We start from the raw sequence: 24993 nt of genomic DNA on the forward strand, positions 1-24993 counted from the left end.
CCTGTGATTGGCTGGCCACCAGTCCAGTCCAGGGTGTGCCTCTTGCCCAAAGACAGGTGGGATAGGCTCCAGCACCCCCCACGACCCTGCCTACCTGCTTGCCTATTGCATTTTGGTGAACGTTTGTCATGCACTCCTGCCTTTTTGTATTTTGTGACACACATTTGTGTGGATGTTTGCTGCCTCCAAGTCTCTTTTTCCCCCGCTGCATTAAAAGACTTTATTGATTGCACCTGCACAATGTCCTTGAATCCTTGGGTGGTGCTGTATGCTCTAATAGCAGAGCCGGATAATTCATCTTACATTCTGATGCCAATTATATGGAAGTGATATTCTTACAGTATTTCAAATGTGTAAAAGAGCACATGCTGTAAGGCACTAGCAAATATAAAGTCGCCTTAATAACATATCAAAAGCATTTATTAGTTGGATGAATCAAAAAAGACTTGCTGAATGAACACCTTTTTGTTTGATGCGATCAATATTTTAAATTCCATGTTTTATATTTATATTCCTATACCTGTTACATTTGGAACATTCACGTTTGAACATGTCCTAATATTGCTGGAAGTGGAAGTGGAAGTGTGCAATAACTAAAGATGTCTGATAATTATCGACCCGTATATTAACATAAAAATGCAATATCGGTATCAGATTTTGGACATATAATTTTTTTGTCCAAAAAAAGCCAATATCGGACATCCCTAACAATGTCAATAAACGTCTATTTATTGGAAATATAACAATGAAAAAACTGAATTTTTAACCCTCTGTCCAATCATGCATTCATTCATTTTTCTACCGCTTACACCCTACACCCTGGACTGGTGGCCAGCCAATCACAGGGCACATATAGACAAACAACCATTCACACTCACATTCATAACTATGGACAATTTGGAGTCGCCAATTAACCTAGCATGTTTTTGGAATGTGGGAGGAAACCGGAGTAGTCCAATCAATGATACAAAATAAACGAATAGCGCAAATCCCCTTCAATAATAACACCTTTCTTAAGTAAATACCAATATTTGTCACATGAAAATGAAAATGCTCTGTTAGCTTGGAAAAATGAAACAATCCCATATTAAAAATATCATAACAATGGTAATCGTACAACATTTCAGACTGTAAGTTACACAGCAAAAAAGTTACCATACTCACCTGTGTTGGTCTGGATGGTCAACTTTTGCTGGTGGTCCAGCTGGGAAAAGTGATGAGTTTGTGGGGCTCACTATAAAATGTCTTTATAATAAAAATCTTGAAAGGGAAGCACAAGTAGTGCATAAAATAGTGTAGTTGTCACATTTAGTTGGCATGTTGTAGAGAGAAAAGGGGATGACTTTTATCATCCCGCCAACCTATCTCAGAGGTCCTTTTCTATATTTGACCATTCTATATGCAGGTTTGTAGTTACCTTGACTTGCGTTAAAGAAAAGTACAAATGATGTATTTTGGAAGCTCATGTGAAAAACCTTTCTTTCCTCCTTGAGTGATTATGCTTTTCAAATAGCATATATTTCTCTCCAGGCAGAGAGTGCTGGGCTGAATGGATGCTGCCACTGCATAATGGTCCTCAGACGTTTGTTTCCCTGGCAACGTGGGGAGGGCATGTGTGGAGAGGGAGGTATAAAAACACAGCCAGCTCTCTTCCTAGTTTTAGTTTTAAGCGAGCGCTCTCACCGTCCAAGCGGGGATCTTTGTAGAACTTGGTCGGCCGGCTTTGAGGCTCATAAGTGGCTCATAAGTGAAAAATGATGCGACCAAAAGATTTACGCCAAGGTTCTGGCACCAAGACCTTCTTGGATGCCATGCACAGTGGCAAAGTTCACCTGGCGCGTTTCATCTTGGACGCCTTGGACGGACGTATCATCAACTCAAAGACTGAAAACAGCCGCACGCCGCTCATTTATGCCGTTTGTCTACAAGAAGCTGGTACCAGAGCCAAGTTCGCCCGACTTCTTCTTGAGAAAGGCGCCGACGTCAACTGCCAGGATGAGGATGGACGCACGGCTCTGAGCCATGCATGTGAGTTGGGTCACTTAGACATGGTGAAGATTCTAGTGCAGTTCAATGCCGATCCAGACGTCTCTGATGTGTGGGGTAACAGCGCTCTGATGTATGCTGCGTATTCCGGGCAAAGCCAGGTCCTTGAGTTTCTGATCCGGGCTTTTAAAAGACTTGGACTGAGACTAGACAGAACGAATAACGCTGGACACACAGCCGTTGAGGTGGCCGACTTCTTTGGACACAACCAATGCGTGCAGATTCTGAACTTTCAGTGCAGACGGAGTGTAGGCACTGATGAGTCTCCCGTTGATCCAGCTCACATCGGGGATGGGGAGCTACCCAATAGACTGCCACGCCACATCCTAGATAAGTTCTCCAAGGAGAACAGCAATAAAGAAGACCATCTACCAGGGGTATTTCAAAGACACATGAAGATCGGGGACGGCAATGGGCTGTGGAACCGATTCACATACCCCAAGAACCAGATGCATGAAGAGAAACATCACCCCAACTGGTCTCGGTCTCTTCAGAAAAGCCAGACCGAGGAGGATCATAGTGTTTTCTTCACTGCCAAACAACTCCAAAACTGCCAGCTTCGGGATCAAAAAGGGGCAAGAACACTCAACTCTCAACCTGAGCAAAGCCAGAAAGAAGTCAAGGAGGAAATTGGACTCCAAGAGAAAGCACCACAGAGGTTTCCTCCCTGTGGGAAAGCAAAGTCATTCAACCTGGAGCTTCTGAGCAGCAGAAAGCAGTCCTACCAGGGGGATGTACAGGACATGAACCTGTCAGCCAGCAAATTCAAGAGAGCCTCGCTACAGGATGAGCGATGTCTCCTGGACAAGATGGAATGTCAAGGAAACTCCTGGGGCCTCACAAACGATCCTGACAAAACTGTCTCTGTTCCAAAAGCTCCTCTCGGCATCAAGAGTCCGACCGTGAGAACCCTCGAGGAGAAGTCCAAGACAGAGGAGCTTAACGAAACAGCTTCATCAAGCCGAAAAGAGCTGCAGAAGAGAGGAAGCTTTGCCCCTAGCGGCAAACACAACAAATTGTTCTTTGGCCGAGTGGATACGGATGCGGGTAAGATGCCCACTCGTGGCCCAGGGTTCATGGGCTTTGGGACGAGACTCCTCCGCCGATTCACCGCACCTGAGTTCATGAGGATGGTGATTGACTGCTCATCGGGGTCCTCCAGCGGAAGAGGACGGATGTCCCGATCTGAAACCTTTCCTCTTTCCCACACACACAATCATGTCAACAGCCAACCGAGCGTTGATAGCATCAGCGGAGTCAAATGTGAGTTTGAAACCACCTCGTCTCAGTCCGTCCTTGATTAGGAGGAAACGGAAGGAAGCATTAAATAATAAAAATGACACATAGTAACACTTTCAGAGCAGTTAAAATGCAATTTGGCTGCTTATTCATTCTTTAATGCGCAAAAGTAATCATCCTATGCTGATGTTTTGTTTTTTTTATGTGTTTGCAGTGTTTATGAATTGCTTACAATTTACCGGTCAAAATATTGAGTACACCCGCATAACACATCTGTGATCATTTTGTTCATATTTTCTCTTGTATTAATCCAGTTAGACTTTGCAGGTGTACCTAATAATCTGGCTATTGAGTCTACATTAGAGGAAATGTATGAATTAGCACTTCATAAATAGACATTATTTATATTGTAAAAAAAAAAATACAACTATTGTTTTGTATTTGATATGGCTTCTGCATTTCTAAAAAAAAAAAAAAACTGTATATATTTTCGCCTGGCTGTATTCAGTGAGAGTGCACTGTATGATTCACGCTGAATAAACACCAGCTCCTTCAACCGCTGCGTCATGCTGTGTATGTGTCAGTGAGTGACGAATCACCGAGATTCAATATGCGTCATTTATTTGGTTTGTACAAAATTAAAATCAAGTGTAATTCTCTTTTTCATCAATGATCCCACACACACATAGAAATACATGAGTCAAAGACCAGTGTGTATGTGCAAAGTGTTTCTCAGCAGGTGGACGTCTCACAGCATCACATGCCAGGCGTGTGTGCTTTAGCTAGAAAAATCTTCAGGAACAACAAATGGGTTGTGTTTCATATTTTTTTTTTCCCTCCATAAAAAGTCAGTCACAATACAAAGGGGCTTATTTCGGAATCAAAACACTGAGGTTCCGTATCACCCACACACCCCCATGTGCTCGCAAACACACATGCACACACCTATCTACACACATAGCTATACGCTCACATTTCTGTAAAGAAAGTAGAATGACTTTAATACAATTTGCTGTGATATAGATAAGCAGCTATAAGGACCTATTATTCAGCATTTTATTTACATTATTAATTTATCTGCTTAGTTTTAGGTCCTCACTTATCAATGGAACTCTATTTGTAAATTCACAGCATACAAACAACCCACACGACACCTGTTGGAAATAAATACATGTGTAAAAGACATTTTTCCAGTGAGCCCATTATATAGCAGCATGGCTTTCATCTAACCACTTGTTATGCTAATAACATAGGACGCTCTTTCGCATTCCCAGTTTGGTACATATTCAAGCATTCACTTCAGGCCAGGTGTGCCTCCGTTTGGCCGTGCGGAAGAGACCCAGCCATTGTTCGGCCCACAACGCTGTGACTGTGCAGAGGTAACGTCCATCCAGCTGCTGCTGTGGTTTGAAATGCAGCTTACTGCTTTACTTCACCGCAAATAATGCCCACTATAAAAATATAAAGATTTCTTAATAGTAGCACATGACATATAGTTACGTGGAATTTTGACTTGATATGCACCATCTTTGTGTGTTTGTGTGTGTTTTTGAAGCCCACGGAAAGTCAAAGGAAGTCAATCAGTGTTGTGACTGAGTTGAGAGGTGAGTGATTGCATGCTGCCTTTAACTCACTCCTAAAGTGCTTCTCACATGCCCCAAAAAACCATGCGGTGTCTTGCAACATGTGCTCGTCCTCCGCCACTGCCGTCATGCCGCCTTGGTTTTCATCCGTGAAGCTCACAGCCCTGACGAGGGTACACGAAGACTTGATACACCGAGTTGGTCCACATCCGGGACCTGATTGGACGGAAGGGTCGTATGGGGGGGCACCACGGGGTCAGCAGCGGGACATACGTTTGCGGTACTGCTCCACCAAGGGGACCAGGCACTGAGGTGAGCCGCTCTGCAGCAGGAAGGGGTGCTCCAGCAGGTCAGTGGCACTGGCCCGCTCAAGGGGGTCCCTCGTCAGCATACGGTCCAGGAAGTCTTTAAGAACCGGGGACACCTGGACCGCAGGGTAGAGCATATGTGAATGAACTGGCATGGCGGCTAAAGTAGAATATCAGGAGCTGGGTTGTCTCATTTATTCTTGCTAAGCTAATTTAGCCACATTTTGAAATCACTTGTGACATTCAAAGACGCCATGAATGAAATGCGGTAGTCTACACTGGTCACTAGGTGTCAGTCATGTTACCGTAATGTACGGTGAGGCACACGAGCCACAACAACAGCCTTTGAATTATCTCATAATAGGCACAATAATAATCATAATCATAATAATAACATGTCACAGCCGTAATCCAGAATGAGCTAAAACTTAACTCTGAAACCTTGACATCACTTACTGTCCTCAAAAAATCCTGTACACATTTATTGCAACACTTTGGCTTAAATGTCAAAATGTATCTGATTATGAAAGCTATATTGGATACTATAGGGGTGTTATTTTACGTCTACAGAGCTCTCATTATGTTGTTTAGAACGTCATTGGTGAGATTCTGCATGCTATATTTGTGTACCTGGTTGACGTTTCGTACAGTCGGTGCTGGCTCATCTCTCAGTCTCTTCATAGCAGCCACAGGGGTTTCACTGAAGTATGGCGGCTCTCCATCCACCATCTCCACCACCATGACACCCATGGACCAAACATCCACCTTGTTCAACACACACAAATAACTCACAGCACAGAAAGCTAATGTTGGCTACGACACACATTGAAAATGACTGCTCACCTCGGTGCCGTATGGCGATTTGGAAATGACCTCAGGAGCCATCCAATAGGGTGTTCCCACCAGAGACTTCCTCTTGGGGATGTCCTTACTGATCTGAGCACAGAAGCCAAAGTCGGAGAGTTTGACCTAAGGAAAGGAAGGAGAAACTTCATAACTAAATGGCAGAGGAGAAAAATAAAGTCAAAACAATACAAGGCTTATTTTGAACAATAAGCCAGATTCAACACAACAATGACATACCCTTCCATCCAATGTGAGTAGTATTGAGTCACTCTTGATGTCCCTGTGGATGACTCCTTGGGAATGGAGATAGGCCAGAGCTTGCAAAACAGCTTCACACACTGTGGCAATCTGCTCTTCACCCAGCCTGCACAACGTAAAACAGCAAAAGAAACATGCATACATTACCGTTTGGCACATCTCACTTACGAGTATCAGCAAATTAACAGCTTGGGTTTGAAAGATGAAATTTATGAATCACCGCGCATTTAAACAATGACAATGGTTTCACTCAACTCCCACACAGAAAAATGACAGCACATCTTCATGCATCTATATTGTTAATGCGTCAAAAGTTTCTTAAACATTCATTCATTTTCTACCGCTTATCCTCACGAGGGTCGCGGGCTGCTGGAGCCTATCCCAGCTGTCTTTGGGCGAGAGGCGGGGTACACCCTGGACTGGTCGCCAGCCAATCACAGGGCACATATAGACAAACAACCATTCACACTCACATTCATACCTATGGACAATTTGGAGTCGCCAATTAACCTAGCATGTTTTTGGAATGTGGGAGGAAACCGGAGTACCCGGAGAAAACTCACGCATGCACGGGGAGAACATGCAAACTCCACACAGAATTGAACTCGGGTCTCCTTGCTGTGAGGCCTGCGCACTAACCACTTACTGCCGTGCAGCCTTTCTTAAAAATTCATTCATTTTCTACCGCTTTTTCCTCACGAGGGTCGCGGGGGTGCTGGAGCCTATCCTAGCTGTCTTCGGGCGAGAGGCGGGGTACACCCTGGACTGGTCGCCAGCCAATCACAGGGCACATATAGACAAACAACCATTCACACTCACATTCATACCTATGGACAATTTGGAGTCGCCAATTAACCTAGCATGTTTTTGGAATGTGGGAGGAAACCGGAGTACCCGGAGAAAACCCATGCATGCACGGGGAGAACATGCAAACTCCACACAGAGATGGCCGAGGGTGGAATTGAACTTGGGTCTCTTCGCTTTGAGGCCTGCGCACTAACCACTCGACCGCCATGCAGCCTTTCTTAAATATATATATCATAATATAAACACTGCATGCATTTTGTGTTCCTATGTTCTGCATAAGTCCTATTTATGCCACACAACGAGGCTACATTCAGTTAATTGTAGCTTACAAGGAGAGGGAATGACAACCTTTGTTTGCAGTGCATTCACTTGACTAGTCGATACCGCACTGCCCCCTTGTGGTCATGCGTATTTAAAAACTGTAGAATATTATTATTGCTTAGGACCTACCTGGTTTCAGACACAATGTTGGTTAGTGCTCCCCCCTGCAGGTACTCCATGATAACCCACAGTTCTTCCTCCACCAAAGCAGATTTATACATCTCCACTACATTTCTGTGCTGATAGTCCCTCATGATGACCACCTGCAGAACACAACACATAATGGAATGAACGACTGGCAACTTTCTTACTAAAGTGCATTTGTAATGGCACCACAGTTATAACGAGAAGATACAATCCAAGAAAAAGTATGCTTTTTCATGGATACAGTGTATCAGAGTGATGTCAATTTAATAAAGTTATCATTATTGGGTTGTAACAGAGAGATTTTGCTAATATTTTGATGTAGCAATCAAGAGGATGTAAGGCTGTTGTGCAAAGGCAGAGGCAATTCTAAAGTCTCTTGGGGCCACTACTGTAGTAGCCCACAGGGGCCCCCAACTGGGCGGGGGCCTCGAGTAGTTGCCTGGCAGCGCCCCTGGGCAAGGGCATCGTAAAGGGTAGAAACTTTGGAGTATTACATGGCCCATAACAGAGGGAGCCCTTAAAATATATTACAGCATTAAATGGTTGATGAGGCTCAATATCATGTGTTTAATGAGGTGCAAAATATCTTTCCACAGCTGTACTTACTGCTCGAGTGGTTCAAAATTTAAGGGCTGTTTTTGATTGGTTCCCTTGCCCAGCCAATCCAGTCAATGTGTTAGCTGGTTTGTATGTATATTATACCTCATTAAAGAGCAGCTCTCTCCTCTGCTGTCGACGCAGGTCCATCATCTTCACAGCCACCTGCCGGCCACTATGCTTCTCCGTGGCGATGCACACCACCCCCGTGGAACCTTCCCCAATTTTCACAAAGTTCTCCAGATAAGATCGTGGATCGCCCTTATCCACTACCATCTGAAGAGCAGCCTTGAACTGCTCGTGGGTCACCTTCGGAGGGTCTGGCGGCGGCCTGGGTGACGGGTGTGGGGGTCTGAAGGCAGGTGAGCATGTACCTGGGGGGCTAGTGGCTAAAGAACCTGTAGGGGAGGGCCGAGGTTGAGATGGGCTGTCCTGACGCGGGTAAGGAGGATTAGGGCACCCAGAATGTCGAAGAAAAGGCTCCGGTCCATTGGGCCTGAGTCCAATATTGGGGGACAGTCCTAAAGTGTAGCTCGCTGAGGAACGCACAGTCCGCTGAGGTCGGATGCCGCTCACAAGAGGACTGCTAGTGCCTGTTGGCAAGAAGCCGGAGTGGTATCTCACTGCTGAATCCGTCTGCATCGTTAGAAATAGGAGGATAAAACATACAGTGAGTGATGGTCAGCAATTAAGTGTGAACATAAATCACAAACCTCTGCATCGTCTGCATTGACTCCATCCCATATAAACCATGTTAAGATAATCTCAGTGAATGTCCCTCTGAGACCTTGCCAGGCATACAAACTCTCACTATTGACTCAACTTTAATACAAAACTGCATTTCCATTGATAACATGTGGTGAACTTCCAGTAGCGCAAATACAACGGAGCATCTTAAGTCTGCTCAGTAATTCAAATCAGAATTTTTTGGGGGGGAAAAATATGCAACCAGTCGTTCAAAAATCTAACCACTGTCACACTGAACATGACCCTCACACATCTGCCTACCTGTCAACATTAAAAAAATTAAAAACTACTGTCGAGGGCTGCATGGCGGGCGAGTGATTAGCGCGCAGAACTCACAGCTAGGAGATCTGAGTTCAATTTCACCCTCGGCCATCTCTGTGTGGAGTTTTCATGTTTGCATGTAGGTATGAATGTGAGTGTGAATGGTTGTTTGTCTATATGTGCCCTGTGATTGGCTGGCTGGCTGGCTGGTTGGCTCCAGCACCCCTGCGACCCTCGTGAGGATAAGCAGTAGAAAATGAATGAATGAATGAAAAACTATTGCCATTTTGTGTACCTTATTGTAAAGTGTTATCAAAATGATGATCATCAACCAAAATAGGGAGCGTGCCAGGAAAGAATAAAAAAACAATGTGACCTGATCTCCTTTCAGTATATCTCTCATGTTAACTTTAGCCAGACAAATATTTCTTTTATCTGCTTTAAATTTTATTTAGTTTCTTTATGGTACCTCTTGAACAGAAAGTGGCGCTATCTGCAGGGGTAAACGAGTGCTGCAGCTATGAATCCAGTAGAGGCCGCTGTCTCACAAGTCAATTCGCTCAAAATTTTCTAGCAGGAAGATGCTTTAACAAGACAGGATTTGTCTTTTGCATTCATATGAATTTACAATATGTTTAATTACTCCGCGAGGCATATTGGAGGGTTTAGAGCAGTGATTCTTAACTGGTGGAGAATGGTGATTTTTTCAATGGCTGGCGAGGTCTTTGCCACCCCCCCCAAAATTTTTTTGTAATGACCCAATGTCCATGAATGTAGATGGCAGACTTACTTTCAGGTCATAGGAGGAAAAAGGCCTCCCCGGGCTGTTCTGGGGGTGCATGTACATTGGTACACTCGGCCGGAGCTCCGTGGGGACTGGGACCTGATCTTGGTGCTGCTGCACACTCATAGCTGGGCTATAGAAACAGGCGACAGGTATTTGATTTGGTGGCATTCCCCTGGGAAGCTGGAAATCTCTCTTCCATATCACTCTCTCCTGAGGGCTGCCCACGTCAGCGCCCATATAAGAGCCGTGACTTTGCACTGTGATGTTCTGGCCTGTTTGAGAAGGTCCCTCCAGGGGGCCGCCACTGACTTCATATGTGGATGTCGTTTTGGGTAAGATCCCATTGGGCTGCAAAGTGATGCTCTTCTTCATGCCCAAATAGGGGGTGTTGGTCTCACTGTGGATGTTCCTCGCTTTGTCCCTCCACTGATCCTGAGCCGCATCCTCATCATCTTCATCATCCTGAATCAGGCCTTCGTACTGGTATGTGTCTCCCTCATTCACCTCTCCGAGCCGTCCCAAAGACTGGGCCCTTTTCCTGGCTGAGGGACTGCTCTTCCGTAGAGAATTGGAGCTGGTCACGGACAGGCGGCTCATGTCGTTGATCATGGCTGCGATGTAGTCTCCATGACCGATCATGCTCCCACGCACAATGGTCTGAAAGAGAAGAGGCATTTGATACTGAAAAGAATAATGAGGGGAGGGTTACATAAGCATTGTTCAAAGCCAAGTTAAATTTAGACTTCTGAATGTGTAAAGGACATCTTTGTCAAGAATCAAACCAATTCCCCTGTGGCTTATTCTGACAATTCACGAGTGAGCAAATGGTGCATATTTAAAACACACACCAGTGACACACACAGTGACTGTGTGCACTGCACAGCAGGCATGTTTAGGCAAAGGATTTAAACCTGCCTTAACAAGAAATGAGACAACCGCAAGATGTTTTGCCATTGCAACACAAGAGAGTGCATGGTGTCTCATTAGTCACTTTACGGGCAGAGTCATGTTCAGTCCTTGCCAGCTAACAGCCGCTCTTGTGTCTCAGACGGTGTGCACATCACAAGGGAGGGGTAATAAGAGATAAGAGTACCTCATAGAAAGGTGAGATCATGACCTTGTTAGGTTTTTGGGGGACAGAATCTGAATAAAAACGACATTCTTCTAACACATCACTCATAAAAGAATTGAACTGAACACTGAACTTTTTCTATAACTTACATTCCATATTGCAGTATTTGTCTTATTTTGCACAAACAGTGATTATTTATGAAATGCTTCCAGTGACATCAAAGTAAACAGAGCATTCACCCATTACATGAGACGTGATGTGAAGAACTGCTGCCAATATTGGTATCGGCTGATGTCAGTATGGGAAATGATGTGCTGGAAAATATCGGTATATCAGATATCGCTAAGAAAGCCAATATAAAGCATTCCTAAATATACACAACACCTTATAAATGCATTGTATGCGTAACATATAGTGCTATTGTAGAATGTAAATAGAAAAAACTCTTACCAATGTATACATGCAAACATAACATTAACAATACATGCCTAAAGTGCTTCCTAACTATGAACCATATAAGGAAGTCCGCCCTCTGTGACATCACAAAGGAATGGCTTTACCACGCCTTTTGAAACCGAGCATTTTGAGCTATTCCAGGCTCACTTCCAAATGCGAAAACCTCGTTATCTGAAACTTCGGCATCGTTTAACACACGAATAAAAACATTCTAAATACATTTTCTAGGTCAGAAATGTGGAAAAAGCATAATACATCTCTTTAAATTTTCATAGTGGTTAACTTATTTTAAACTTTATGATTCAACAGTTTGACATTTGAACTGATTATTTCTATGTGTTCCAAAATATCAACAAATAGGAAGTTGACCGTGAACCAAAAAAATAATGTATTCAACCAGAGAGGTTCCATTGTTTTTGTATAATTTGCCTCACAAAGTTCACTACCCATTAACGGTCTCTAAACACCAACTCAATGGGTCTCATTATGCAAAGTACCAATTAAACAGAGTCCTTGGTTTTTCATTTTTTTCAAGACGTGAAGTCCTTAGATTTCCACTCTGGCCTTTTCTTTTCTTTATAGGAAATTTTTATGGCTTTTGCTTGACACCGTTGAGACGGCACATCTACTATTATTAATTGTCCACATGGAGCAATAAATCTTGTTGCCCCTTAAAGGTTCAGTATTTGACAGTCAGCGTACACAACAGGGCCATCAGCTCAACCCCCTGATGGACAAGGGAGCAAAAACATCAGCAGGACTTCCACATTATCACCATTTTCTGAGACAGCTGGAAGCCTAAGCAGCGCTGAGGGATACTTGCACAACATCAATACAACAAGCAGCAGTGCATGTCTGCTTGTTGTATTTGTTGTACTTGAACATGAAATGTTTGTATTAGCATTAGCAACGAATTGCGAACCAAAGGCTGGAGAGTCATTATTAGGGTCAAGAGTGAAGGGTGTGGTATACCTTCTTCGGCCGTAGCTCCACTTCCGTAATCCTGGAAGGGTCCACCACGGGTCGGGGTCTGCGCAGATTCTCTATCAAGCTTTGCCATTGTGTGGGCAAGCCTACAAAGCAACCATGCTTGGCATCGAATGAGGTATGGACACGATGCTCAAAGTTCTTGGGCGCTGATATTTCAGGCCTCTTCTTTTTCTTCTTGCGAAACATCCTCACGTCCTCAAGAGAGGCAGCCTCCCCGCGTCAAAGAATCCCTGTAGAGACACGTTTTCATTTGTTAACTGTGAAATCACTGAGTGAACTGTTGCTGTCTTGGATCTCAATGTTACAGAAAGACTTTTGGCAGCAATGAACAGAATATATAATATCTCAACAAAATGATAACCTGATGTGATGAGATTTGACATAACAGTGGTGTGAAGAAGTGTTTTCCCCCTTCTGGGCTTTTTTGTATTGGCCAGCCAACCACAACTTTCCAGAGAGTACAGTGCCAGCTCACCCAAGAGGTCACAAAAGACCCCACAAAAACATTTAAAGAACTGCAGGCCTCATGTGCCTCAGTGTTCAATGGCAGACAGAGTTCTAAGACCAAAACCACAGCTGAACAAAAAGAACATTAAGGCTTGTCTGGAGACAAAGGTTGGAGGTGGAGATCCCATTACATCTGCTGTAAAAGTAACACAACATTTCAGGAAAAGAACCTCATACCAACAGTAAAATATAGTGGTGGTAGTGTGATGGTCTGGGCTGTTTTACTGCTTCAAGATCTGAAAGACTGGCGGTGATAAGCAGACCCATGAATTCTGCTGTCTCACACAAATCCTGAAGGAAAATGTCTGGTCATCTGTTTGTGACTTCAACCTGAAGCCAACTTGGGTTCTACATCAGAACAAAACACACCAGCAAGTCCACCAGCAAGTAAATGACTGAAGAAAACCATAATGAAGAATGGCTAGTCAAAATCTTGACCTGAATCCTATCGAGATGCTGTGGCATGACGTGAAAAACGGCGGTTTACAATGAAAAACCCTCCAATGTGGCTGAATTACAACAATTCTGCAAAGATGAGTGGGACAAAATTCCTCCAAGAGACTCAATGCAAGTTATCACAAACACTTGATTGCAGTTGTTTTTGCCAATGGCGGCGCAACCAGTTATTAGGTTTAGGAGGACCTTGTACATTTGGATTTTTTTCTCCTGTAATAATAAAACTTTGTCCATGTCGGGGCCTCGCTGGCTCTTCCCGCTAATATGGGAGCGGATGTAAGGAGAATGACTGCATTTGTAAGCAGATGTGTAATGACGGATCTGTGGTCAATTAAGGCTTATTCATTCTGTGTGCCCTTTTGCTGATGAGCGTGTCACTGGGCTGGCATGCGCCCACAGGCTTTTTGAGCATTAGCAGGACAAAACGCACACACACACTCATGCACATAAATATCCTATGGCAAGATTTCCTTCATAGGCCTGTTATAACCATTCAATATTTCGTCCTGATATTAATGGCACATGTGACCGTGATTGCATTGAGGATTTAATTTAATCCTTAAATGCCCTTGTCTTTGGTGAGCATAATGTCTGGTTTACTGTATAGTCACTGTCATTTAATGTAACGATTCAATAAATGACATTTCATGAGATAATCACTCACATATACAGTACCTACAGAAGACATTCTACATACCCCATAAAGATAACATCAAAAATCAGTTTTAGAAACATTTGCACATTAACAATTAGTCCCATCCTTTGCACAATACGTTACTGATGCAAGTCTTTTTCCCCTTCATGAATGGTTTCACATCATAGGGAAGGAGAATGCCCTCCCAAAGGTGCACAAGGTGACCAGATTCAAGATACGATCTCCCATCATGCACTGAGAGAGGGTTGGAAGTTGAGGAAATGAGTTTTGCTGTCGTCCACAGCTCTGTGTGCCATCATTACCGCGTCTCCTCTCTCTCTCCACCTCCGCCATCAGACCAGCATGGCTTTAATCGGCATCAACGGCGCCCGATATGACACTGTTCTACCTGCCCATCACTGCAGGGACGCACTGGTCATATCAGCTCAGCCCTGCTTGTGGAAGAAAGGACGGATTATAACAGAGGGGGCGGGGGTGGCGGGCGGGTATGGGAAGGGGAATCACACAGCTTGGAGGGACATGTCACCCTCCAAGGATAATTCAATCACAAGGCTAATATGCTAAGTGATGCATAAGTGTATGGCTGTGCTCCCTATGTACACAGTGTAGTCCAACGAAGGGCTTAAATTCCGAGTGACAGGGACATTATGGTGTGAGGGCTCTCGGGACCTTGTGGTGTCAGGTGCTGTGGCCGAGTCAGACCTTGACATGTAAGAAAGGCAGGTACGATGGAATATCTAATGTCAGACATAATCTGTTTCAGGACATACTACTCAATCACCGATTTGTTTGGATGCAGATTATTTAGGTAAACAACATTAATGACAAAGGTGTTGCAGGAGGCTATAAAATTATCATTACTTTAAGCAAGCCTGAAACCTGAAGTGCATGCATGGTTGAGATAATCAATATGAACATTCCTCCCACCAGTTATTAATGGTAACCTCCACCTTCATTCATTCATTCATTTATTTTCTACCGCTTTTCCTCACGAGGGTCGCGGGGGTGCTGGAGCCTATCCCAGCTGTCTTTGGGCGAGAGGCAGGGTACACCCTGGACTGGTGGCCAGCCAATCACAGGGCACATATGGACAAACAACCATTCACACTCACATTCATACGTATGGACAATTTGGAGTCGCCAATTAACCTAGCATGTTTTTGGAATGTGGGAGGAAACCGGAGTACCCGGAGAAAACCCACGCATGCACAGGGAGAACATGCAAACTCGACACAGAGATGGCCGAGGGTGGAATTGAACCCTGGTCTCCTAGCTGTGAGGTCTAACCACTCGACCGCCGTGCCGCCCATAATAATATATCTGATATAAATATGGAGTCGCCCCTGCAAAGCACGGGGAGAACATGCAAACTCCACACAGAGATGGCTGAGGGTAGAATTGAACCCTGGTCTCCTAGCTGTGAGGTCTGCGCGCTAAACACTCGACCGCCGTGCGGCGCACCTCCACCTTCAACTATGGGGAAAACGTAAGCATGGGTGCAATGTTGTATGATGACGTGATACACATTTAAGCACAGAAAAGTCCGAACTCAAGTTGACAGCTCCAGGCTTTTAGCTCAATGCTTAGCGCTCTCGACTCTCGATCTGCTGACCCCGGTTCGATCTTGGGCAGACTACGGTGGTGGCGTGATGAGAGTGATGTTTAGGGTGGTGAGTGTAACGGAACCCTCACTCCCTGACACCTTAAGAGTTGCGCTGAAAATTTAGTTGACAGCTCCAATGGCTCTTGACTCTCATTCAGTGGACACTGCTGCTTACTTCACTGACCATCTGTCATATATTCCAGTTTTCTTCTCATGTTCATTTTTTCTGTTCTTTTTGTTGAGATAATACTTTTTTTTAGGAGTAAAGTACACGCAGTCGTTGGATTTACCGTGAAATAATGGCACATGTAAATATACAGAAGTCGAGCTGGACATTGTGTTGACAGCTCACGGTTTTGAGCTTGATGCTCTTGACTCACAACACAAGGCTGGCTGGACCGAGCGAGTTACATTGGTGTCGTGACCCAGATGAGAGTGAATTGAACTGAGTTCTTCTGAGGTATGTTTGATGTCCTGCGTGTTATTCCTGTTCAAATAACTATGCTTCCTAAAAAAAAAATGTAGGTCAGATTCCAAATTGTACAACATCAGCGTGATTCAGCTGCTCGTCTATTTAAAAGGCGTTTTACCACCAACTGCTCTTTGAATAACAAAGAGACACAAACCCAAGTTCGGGATCTCCTTTCCTTTTGTGCATGTGTGTCACTATCTGCTTGGATAGCTGTTCAACATGACCATGTTGACATTGCCTGAGCCAATATTTGCAGATAATGCTCAGGTATCTTTTTACAGATCGATCAATATTTACTCATGAGTGAAATGTAAAGTGTTACAGTCAGCAATAGCCGGGCGATACCAACACAAATACAACAACCGCATTGTCAAGTACTTTCATTATTCATTCGAAAACCACAGTCCCTCTCTTCAGGGAATATAAACTAACCACTCTGATACTCCAAGCAAGTACACATACACACATACTGTATACATGTTGTTGACTAATACCCATGTAGGGAATGTTATTGAAAAATTGAATCAATGAAGGCTTTACAAGCTTTAAACACATACCCCCCCCCCTTTAACAAGCTTATGACCATCTCGATAATGATGAGCAATCACTTTCCAAGCCAGGAGTATAATATATACGCCCAAACCACAACTGGCACAGTGCAAAATCATGCTTCCCGGTCACATATTCTCCCTAAACTTTTGGGACTTGACCCTATGCCTCAGTGGCTTATTTTGAATCTATCAAAGTGCTGAGGCAAAATTCAGACAGCTACTGCCTGGGAGGGGATGGTGTTATGCTGGAATTGTGCTTCACTGAGTATTTCCATCTCTGCAACTGCGTGAAAAATAACGTACAAGGCGTGAAATGCTTTTAAGGAGAAAAATCAAAATAGAACGTGCAAATTGGGACCAATATCAAGATGTAATGTGCCTCCAGTGTTGTCCACATAACTGCACAAATAAACAATGAAGTGGAAATAAATGTCCAATCATAAGCCTACCCCCCCAGCTGGATGGTCGCTTCACCAGGCACTGGGCTCCTCATGCTACAGAAAAATGCAGCTGGGCGATCCATAACACAGGAGGCATATTTTCTGTCCACTCATGTTCAAATCACTCCGAGCACTAGTTGTGGCTGAGTGGGAGGGGAACAGGGGATAAGAGAGATATTGGATTTGCTCCACGTTAGTGCTCCGAGCTGTGGTGAATGATTTTCTTTCTCCCGCCCCGCGTACTATTTGCCCTGATTTCTGCCTCCCTTGTTTTTGTTGACGTGCATGTGTAAATGTGGTGAGTGTGCATGCAGGTGACGGTGCTAGCGGGATTAGTATGTGCAGTCCTTCACTGATCTAATTTTAGGACTCTGTAGCAGCAGTGTTTATTTTGTGAGTGATTCGTGTCAACTAGTGAGGTGAGGGTGGGAAACGGTGGAGATGAGGTAATCCTCTTGTGCTTGTCAATGCACATACAGTAGAAGCATAATCCAGCTATAATGAATGACCAAATATATCCTGTCATGGATTGGTTAGCATCCATGTTTTTTTTTCTTTGACTGCAGTGCAGCGGGCCTGAGCTTAAATATTGCACGTCGATCGGCTTCATAATGATGACCGTTTTGCCCTTTGAGTGGGATGAGACTGTCTCTCATGAGGGAGGGCTGTTTGGTTGGTCATCACCACCTTGTTTGTGCATTGTAAAACGCACACACTAACAACTCACGCAGATAGCATTTGAGGGCAACACAAGCGTCGGACGTGACCGGACAGTACAATGGCGCTGTTTATTATTGAAGTTGATGCCTGATGCTTTATCTTTGAAGTCACCTCCACAGACATGGAGGGACTGTCAATAGGAGATGACAGGTCATGTAATACACAAGTAGTCTGAGTGATACATCATGCACAACAAAGTGCTTAAAATCTAAGGAATTGTGGAGGAATGTCACGCCGCGGCTACCTCTGTGAAGTCACCACATTGTGCAAATGCATTGCAAAGGCCCTGCAGTGTTTTACCAAAGCAGGTCACTCTAAAGTTTGGACTCGCATGACATTTGGGAGATTAAAAAAAGGGCTCAGGTGCAGATTTAAGCAGATTCTACCTGTATGTTCAACCATGATTAATCTGTACCTGTGATAAAAGTCCACTCCCAGACAAGGACACTATATAAAGCACACCCAAGGGCATGCGATGTGACATTCATGGCGTACTTTCACTGCACAGTTTATGGAAACTGAAGAAAGCATGCAAATGGTCGTAATAAATTGCTGGGGCACATAATATTCAAAGAAACCTTTACAGCCACCAACATTTCAGCGTGTAGGATTTGAGCTAGAGCTGTAATGGTTTCATTTATGCTGACATACTTTGGTTGCTTTTTTTTTCCCAAATGTCACATTAATCACAGCAATGTGTCATCACACAAAACGGAAGCTGGAAAAATCCCAAATAGTTTGAAGTCTTTACAAATACTGTAGTAAATAAACAAAGAGTAATGTGTTGCACAGAACACAGCATATGGACATAAGTATTGGGACACAGGCTGATTAGGGAGCGAAAAGGAAGACAAAACCTTCCTCAGAAGGCTGGCGTCCTTCAATGTATACATGATGCCGCTACAGATCTTCTACCAGACTGTGGTCGCAAGTGCTGTCCTGTATGCAGTAGTGCACTGGGGCGTGTGCAGCCTCAAGAAGAAGGACAAACTGGTGAGGAAGGCAGAAACTGGGGACACTGAGGAGGAGGACCAGCATCATCTCCCAACAGAAGAGCAGTTTAAATAGCAGATGACTATCACTGCCCTGCTCCACTGTTAGAATGAGCAGATCATTCCTTCCTCACGCCATGTGACGTTTCAACACAACAGAATCCTTTCCTAAAAAATAACAAATGGAAATCAAACATTGTTTTTGAATTGTGATTCAGGAGGACTTTAAAATAAACTAATTAATCTGGACTGGAGAAAAATGAGGGCTGTACGGTGGAAAAGTGTTTAGCAAGCAGGCCTCACAGCTAGGAAAACTGAGTTCAATTCCACCCTTGGCCATCTGTGTGTGGAGTTTGCATGTTCTCCCCGTGCATGTGTGGGTTTTCTCCGGGTATTCCGGTTTCCTCCCACATTCCAAAAACATGCTAGGTTAATTGGCGACTCCAAATTGTCCATAGGTATGAATGTGAGTGAGAATGGTTGTTTGTCTATATGTGCCCTGTGATTGGCTGCAGACCAGTCCAGGGTGTACCCCGCCTCTCGGCCGAAGACGGCTGGGATAGGCTCCAGCACCCCACACAACCCTTGTGAGGATAAGCGGTAGAAAATGAATGAATGGAGAAAAATGACGGCGCTCTTAAAGCAATTAAGCACTTCCTCTAACACTTCATCTGCTGACAGGTAAGTCGGCCCGCTCCTCATGAACAAACAGCTGCAGGGTTTTCTTTCTTTCTTTCTTTCACAGAATAGTACCAACAATTCTACCCACATCATTGTGGACGGTGGACTTTCTTGTCCACATTATTGACAGGAAGTAAAAAGAACAAGAGGGTATTGAGGTTAAAAGTGAAGAAAATAAGAATCTGGACCCTCAGATGCAGTGACAGCTGAAGGAGGCGAGGGATGAGCAAGCAAGGAGGATGGATGGAGAGAGCTGACATAAAGGAAAAGAATTAAGCAGGCTGAAAGAATGGAGCAGTCTGTGTCTTTACAAATCACCCACGTCATGCTTTTCTGTCTCATTACATTACATGTTACGACCCTCTCTGTGTGCAGGATGTAACCTCTTTTCTCCGTCAACTTGAGCACCTTTCTTTCTGCAGTGAACAAGCGTGTACTTAAAAGGGGATTTAAGGACGACTGCATCAATTGTCTTCATTATATCATACTGTCACTAGACCGCGTCGGACTTGATTATGCTTGACGTCAAAATGGACAAAACAGACACGTTTGTTCCGCCCTGCAGCGAGCGCCATGGACATTCATGTGTACAACATCAAGACAATCCACTACTATCAGCTCAACAATGATGATATAAATGCAACATTTTCATGACCTCAAGCTGCTTAGCGGATGCAGTACAGACACATTCCAACACACCCACACTTGAGCAGTAGTCACTGGGGGAGAAAATTGGGGGAATTTGCTGGTCTTCAACGTGTGCTATGTGTGTCTAAATGGACAGAGTGATACATTACTAACAAAACGGAACAGCATCATAACTTCTGCTATGCCAAACGTGTAGGTAAAGTCGTCCTAAAGCAGCAGGGTATCAAACTCAATCGGACCGGGGGCCAAAACTCAAACCCTACTTTAGTTTGTCGGCTGGACATTACCCCCCCCCCACCCACATGGAAATGGAGTGGAGTGGAGGAAATGTGCATTTTTGATGACCACTCATGCCTGCTTGACATTTTGACTTATTCTGCAGATTAAAAATTTCCCAGCATGCTTTGCTGTAGTTAAAATGATAACTTTTGATTGCCTCATTCCTTTTGAATGAATTATTTTGTACAGACGGTGGTGTTGTAGATAAAGTGCTGCTGTTTTTAGTCATGTACACTTTATCAATTATTCATTCATTCATTCATTCATTTTCTACCGACTTTTCCTCACAAGGGTTGCGGGGGTGCTGGAGCCTATCCCAGCTGTCTTTGGGCGAGAGGCGGGGTACACCCTGGACTGGTCATCAATTATTCAATTCAATTTAATGATATAAACAGTATTTATTCAAAATCAAAATGTAATTTATTCATTCATTTTCTACTGCTTATCCTCACGAGGGTCACAGGAGGTGCTGGAGCCTATCCCAGCTGTCTTCGGGTGAACCCTGGACTGTTCGCCAGCCAATCGCAGGGCACATATAGACAAACAACCATTCACACTCACATTCATACCTATGGACAATTTGGAGTCTCCAATTAACCTAGCATGTTTTTGGAATGTGGGAGGAAACAGGAGTACCCGGAGAAAACCCACGCATGCACAGGGAGAACATGCAAACTCCACACAGAGATGCCGTGTGGAATTGAACTCTGGTCTCCTAGCTGTGAGGCCTGCACGCTAACCACTCATGTAACTACTTTCAAAAAATCCGTCCCAGATAAAATTGCAGCACAAGCCGGATTTGGCCCCTGGGTCTGAGTTTGACACATGTGCCTTAAAAGGGGGTCCCAGGGGGCACTATAGGTCCAAATGTTGAGGAGGCAAAATTACTGGACTCGCCCCAGACACTGATACACCGAGAGTGCACTTCATTATCCACACCGTGGATTATTTTGAGTCGTTCCGGTTATTTCTATTATGAAATTGATAATCAATAACTGGCGATGGCTTTGCCTGTACACATTCATCGCATGAGCAATGGTGTCGGGCATAGCACCGCCTCTTCCTACTGTGCTGGAGTCAGGGAGGCGTTCACACTTGTGAAAAGAGACTTTTGGTGTCAAATGCTGTACAAATTGCCTCGTGTCCCTGAGTATTCCAAGAAGAGGTCTAATATTCATGTAATTCAAGAGTGCAGGAAAATGCTGATTACGTTCATGGAAATTCCTCAGTGGAGATCAGCTGATGTACCAAATGCTACCAGTTCAGATCTTCTCTCTTGGGTTTAATTTATTGATGCAGCAGGCCTCTGTGCAGGCTGCATGTGCTTATGAAGGCTTTGATTTATATTTCTCATGAGAGCAAACAAACAAGTTCACGCTCTTTTACAGTAGCAATACAGTATGTACCAAATTGTCCACCTTCCACAGTCATTGGTGCTTTTTCAAACCTACTGAGGGGACTCGCAACACTCTGCCCTAATTTGGAATGCGCGTTTTAATCCTGAGTGCTTGATGTCTCATAGCTTCCGGTTACGTTAAGCTGCTAATGCACACGTTTGCCTCCGAGGACTGACTAATAATGTCATAACACAATGATAACAGGCGTGGAATCGAGGCACACGACAGTGACACCTCCACGTATGTTCTGACATCTAACATGTTTCAGGCTTCTGCCCTTTGGGTGCATGTTTGAGCGTTGCCTCTGCTGTGTGTTTGCATTGCGTCCTATTAAGAAAATGATGATGGCCACATCAGCCTGCACATCACCTCCAGTGAAGCAGAAACTCACCTGTGAGTGAGTTTATGTATATGCGCTTCTCTATTACCTTGTTTTTCAACATCAATGATTGCATGCATGATACTTTTAAGGCGTGTGTTCCGCACAAACAAATAAATAACATTTAGTCTGAATTACACATATTGACTGTGTATTTTTCACAGCAGGTTGCATGCATGTTGCAAGGCTGACGATAGGGCTCAATGGTGATGAGAAAGCGTTTGGCTAAAGCTAAAATCTATACACTTCTTGAGAACAGCTTGCCCCCGTATTGATTTTCAGGGGGTATTTAACGGTGGCTAACAGGGAAACATATTTTCAACCAGGATATATTTCATAATCCACAAGCAAACATTTCAGTTCAAACATCACCTCCCATGTTTAGACAATGTTTGCTTTTCTAGTCATTGCATTCACTCATAACACAATATTTTACAGGCAAAAGATAATTTATCAATTATGGTTGGAAATTCCCTTGCGTCTCTTGCATCGACTCTGGTCAGTACCAGAAATGTTGTGCACTTAAGTCCTGTTTGCTTAGAGTTACAACTTTTCTATAACAACTTTGCATATTTATTTATATTTATTTACACTTGTGGGCTTACATTCAACTCCTATTTTTAGATGATTTTTTTCACTCAGGCGTCTGGTGTTCCTTCCTATGGTTGCATTTGGTGACATCATAGTTGGTATTTTGTTTGGCATGGGTGCCGTCTGAGACTGAGACTCATCTCTCAGGCGGTCTCAGTTCACCTCTTTAGTCTGGGGTTCCAAACGAACCGTACCACAGAGAAAATCTTTTAACCGGGCAAAAAATGAGAAGACTGTGACTGTCCTGAAAGGTATGGTTGATGAGTTTGTTGTTCTCAACCTCATGTAACATCTTTAGCAAGAATTATAACTTGATTATATGCCAAGCTTCCTTCTCATTAACATCTGTGACCCCTGACCCCACATATTCCCCAGGTATTCTTCAGTTTTCCCATGAAATTGGATGACATTTGGCAAAGTCATTTTTACTACCTTGTTTGGATACTTTTGCATTTACAGTGAATCTGCATGAGCGTGAAAGCCCAGAAACGATGATGATTTGCCATGAGTGATGCACATGAAGACTGACAATAGAGACGACAGAAAAAGGAGGAGGACATGAGGATGAGAAGATGCATCTCTGTCTTTTTCCCATCAACACCTCCTGGCTGCTCTGTATTCTCACTGCCGCTCCACCTCCCGCTTCTCCTCCTCCAACCAACCAATTGCGTACACATGCCTTCATCAATGACATCAAGCTTCTTTATCCCGCGAGCAAGAGAGGGAACAGGGAAAAGCTCTGGAGGGATAAATCATTGTAATGAGAAAAAAAAATCTTATCCCTCTTACCGTACTGTCCAGTGACGGGGGAAGCCACTCTCCTCCAGGAAAGGTTGAAAGCAAGAGTGGGCACATACACACTGGTGTACGCTGTTTGTGACACCACTTATGCACACACACACAGGCACCCACACGAGGACATGAGAGGACTGGCCCTTAAGAGAGCGAGCACTGCAGGCTGCCGCTTGCCTGGGAAAGCCTGATGCGTTCCTCCCTCCAGGCACAAGCGCACACTGCCATCTCAAAGGCTCTTTGTTGGGGCTGATTCATTCCCGGCTCCGTGGCTGCTGAGTGCTGCTGGTCCGTGTGTCGGGCCCGGCTCTCGGGGACACGCTGGTGAAAGGACAGAAAAAGCCATGAAGGGGACAGACAGCATCCAGGAGGAGACAATATCTCGGCCCCATCCAGGTCCTTCCATCCCCACCCCCTCTCTACATCTCCTTCTCCAGCTAGCTCTCGCTCACACACACACATACATACACACTCACTCGCTCTACCTCTCTCTCCTTTTATCACTTCCCTCCTTCTCTGCCTCCTCCCACTCCCTCATTGGAGTGTCTTTGTAGAAGAATTGATGGCAGCGTGTGCATCATGTGCATGTGTCTGCGCGCATGGAACGCATGAGTGTTTTTTTTTTTTAGACATCCAGGTATCCAGTGACTGTAAGGAGAGAAGACCTCCCCTACACCTCATCACCTGGGATACCTTTCATCCATCTGCCAACCCCCTCCTCCCCTCCCCACGCAGTCTCCTTTACACGTAATCTGGGTGACATGAGAACATGAGGGTGCTGCCTTCACCTACTGTGCTGCTGTTCCGTCAAATGCATTATCCATGGAATGACAGGGTCAGGGATGGCAGATGGCAGGAGGGGTATAAAAAAAGGGGAGGGGTGGCATAATTCTATTTCTGTGGAAGGTACAATCCTCTTCCTTGCAACATTCTTTATGTGACCCAAAATAAAAATCATCTCCAGGCACGTGAATGAAACATTCCTTTCTCTTTCCACCACAATCGTTTCCTGAATAATTTATACAGCAGCTAAGACTAGGCACTAAGCAGGAAAATGTATTAGGGTCAAGTCATGCAAAAATTGCTAGCAGCGCATGCAGGATTTGGGGCATATGTGTAAAACATGGCGTTTGGATATGAGGAACGCCTGCAGAGGCTCTGCCTAACGGGCTTAAATTATGATGTTCCCTTATAACACATCATAAAAACTCAAGTCAAAGAGGCACGACTGGAGAAATCTGCATAACAATGATAGATTTGCCTGTTGGGAAAGAAAGGGTCATACTTGCCCCTCTATTTTTGTCTTTAGATATGCAAATTACTTTGTAATAATACACTAATATTAAAATATTGCACTTTCCTTTA

The 24993-nt window shown here is 44.2% G+C and overlaps 2 protein-coding genes across 4 annotated transcripts; one reads left to right on the plus strand and one right to left on the minus strand.

Annotated features, from left to right (window-relative positions):
* Window positions 1-1669: 1669 nt before the first annotated feature.
* Window positions 1670-3954, plus strand: ankrd63 (ankyrin repeat domain 63). The gene has a single exon (XM_058091095.2). It carries the CDS (start codon window positions 1755-1757, stop codon window positions 3348-3350), a length of 1596 nt encoding a protein of 531 aa, XP_057947078.2. The 5' UTR covers window positions 1670-1754; the 3' UTR covers window positions 3351-3954.
* Window positions 3886-24097, minus strand: pak6 (p21 (RAC1) activated kinase 6). 3 transcript variants are annotated; one of them, XM_078796186.1, is made up of 9 exons: window positions 23626-24097; window positions 12448-12695; window positions 9951-10604; window positions 8258-8788; window positions 7538-7671; window positions 6260-6386; window positions 6020-6112; window positions 5807-5941; window positions 3886-5292 (listed from the first exon to the last, which is right to left on the minus strand). In XM_078796186.1, exons 2-9 carry the CDS (start codon window positions 12649-12651, stop codon window positions 5125-5127), a joined length of 2046 nt encoding a protein of 681 aa, XP_078652312.1. In that variant the 5' UTR covers window positions 12652-12695; window positions 23626-24097; the 3' UTR covers window positions 3886-5124. The 3 variants fall into 3 exon arrangements, with proteins under 3 accessions (XP_078652312.1, XP_057947076.2, XP_057947077.2); XM_058091093.2 differs by having other exon boundaries at window positions 6020-6145; window positions 23626-24096; XM_058091094.2 differs by lacking the exon at window positions 23626-24097 and adding an exon at window positions 17159-17345 and having other exon boundaries at window positions 6020-6145.
* Between the last annotated feature and the right edge of the window lie 896 nt (window positions 24098-24993).

The sequence above is a fragment of the Doryrhamphus excisus genome, linkage group LG14, assembly GCF_037039965.1.
Source record: "Doryrhamphus excisus strain RoL-2023G ecotype Guam linkage group LG14, RoL_Dexc_Guam_v1.1, whole genome shotgun sequence".
Lineage (NCBI taxonomy): Eukaryota > Metazoa > Chordata > Actinopteri > Syngnathiformes > Syngnathidae > Doryrhamphus > Doryrhamphus excisus.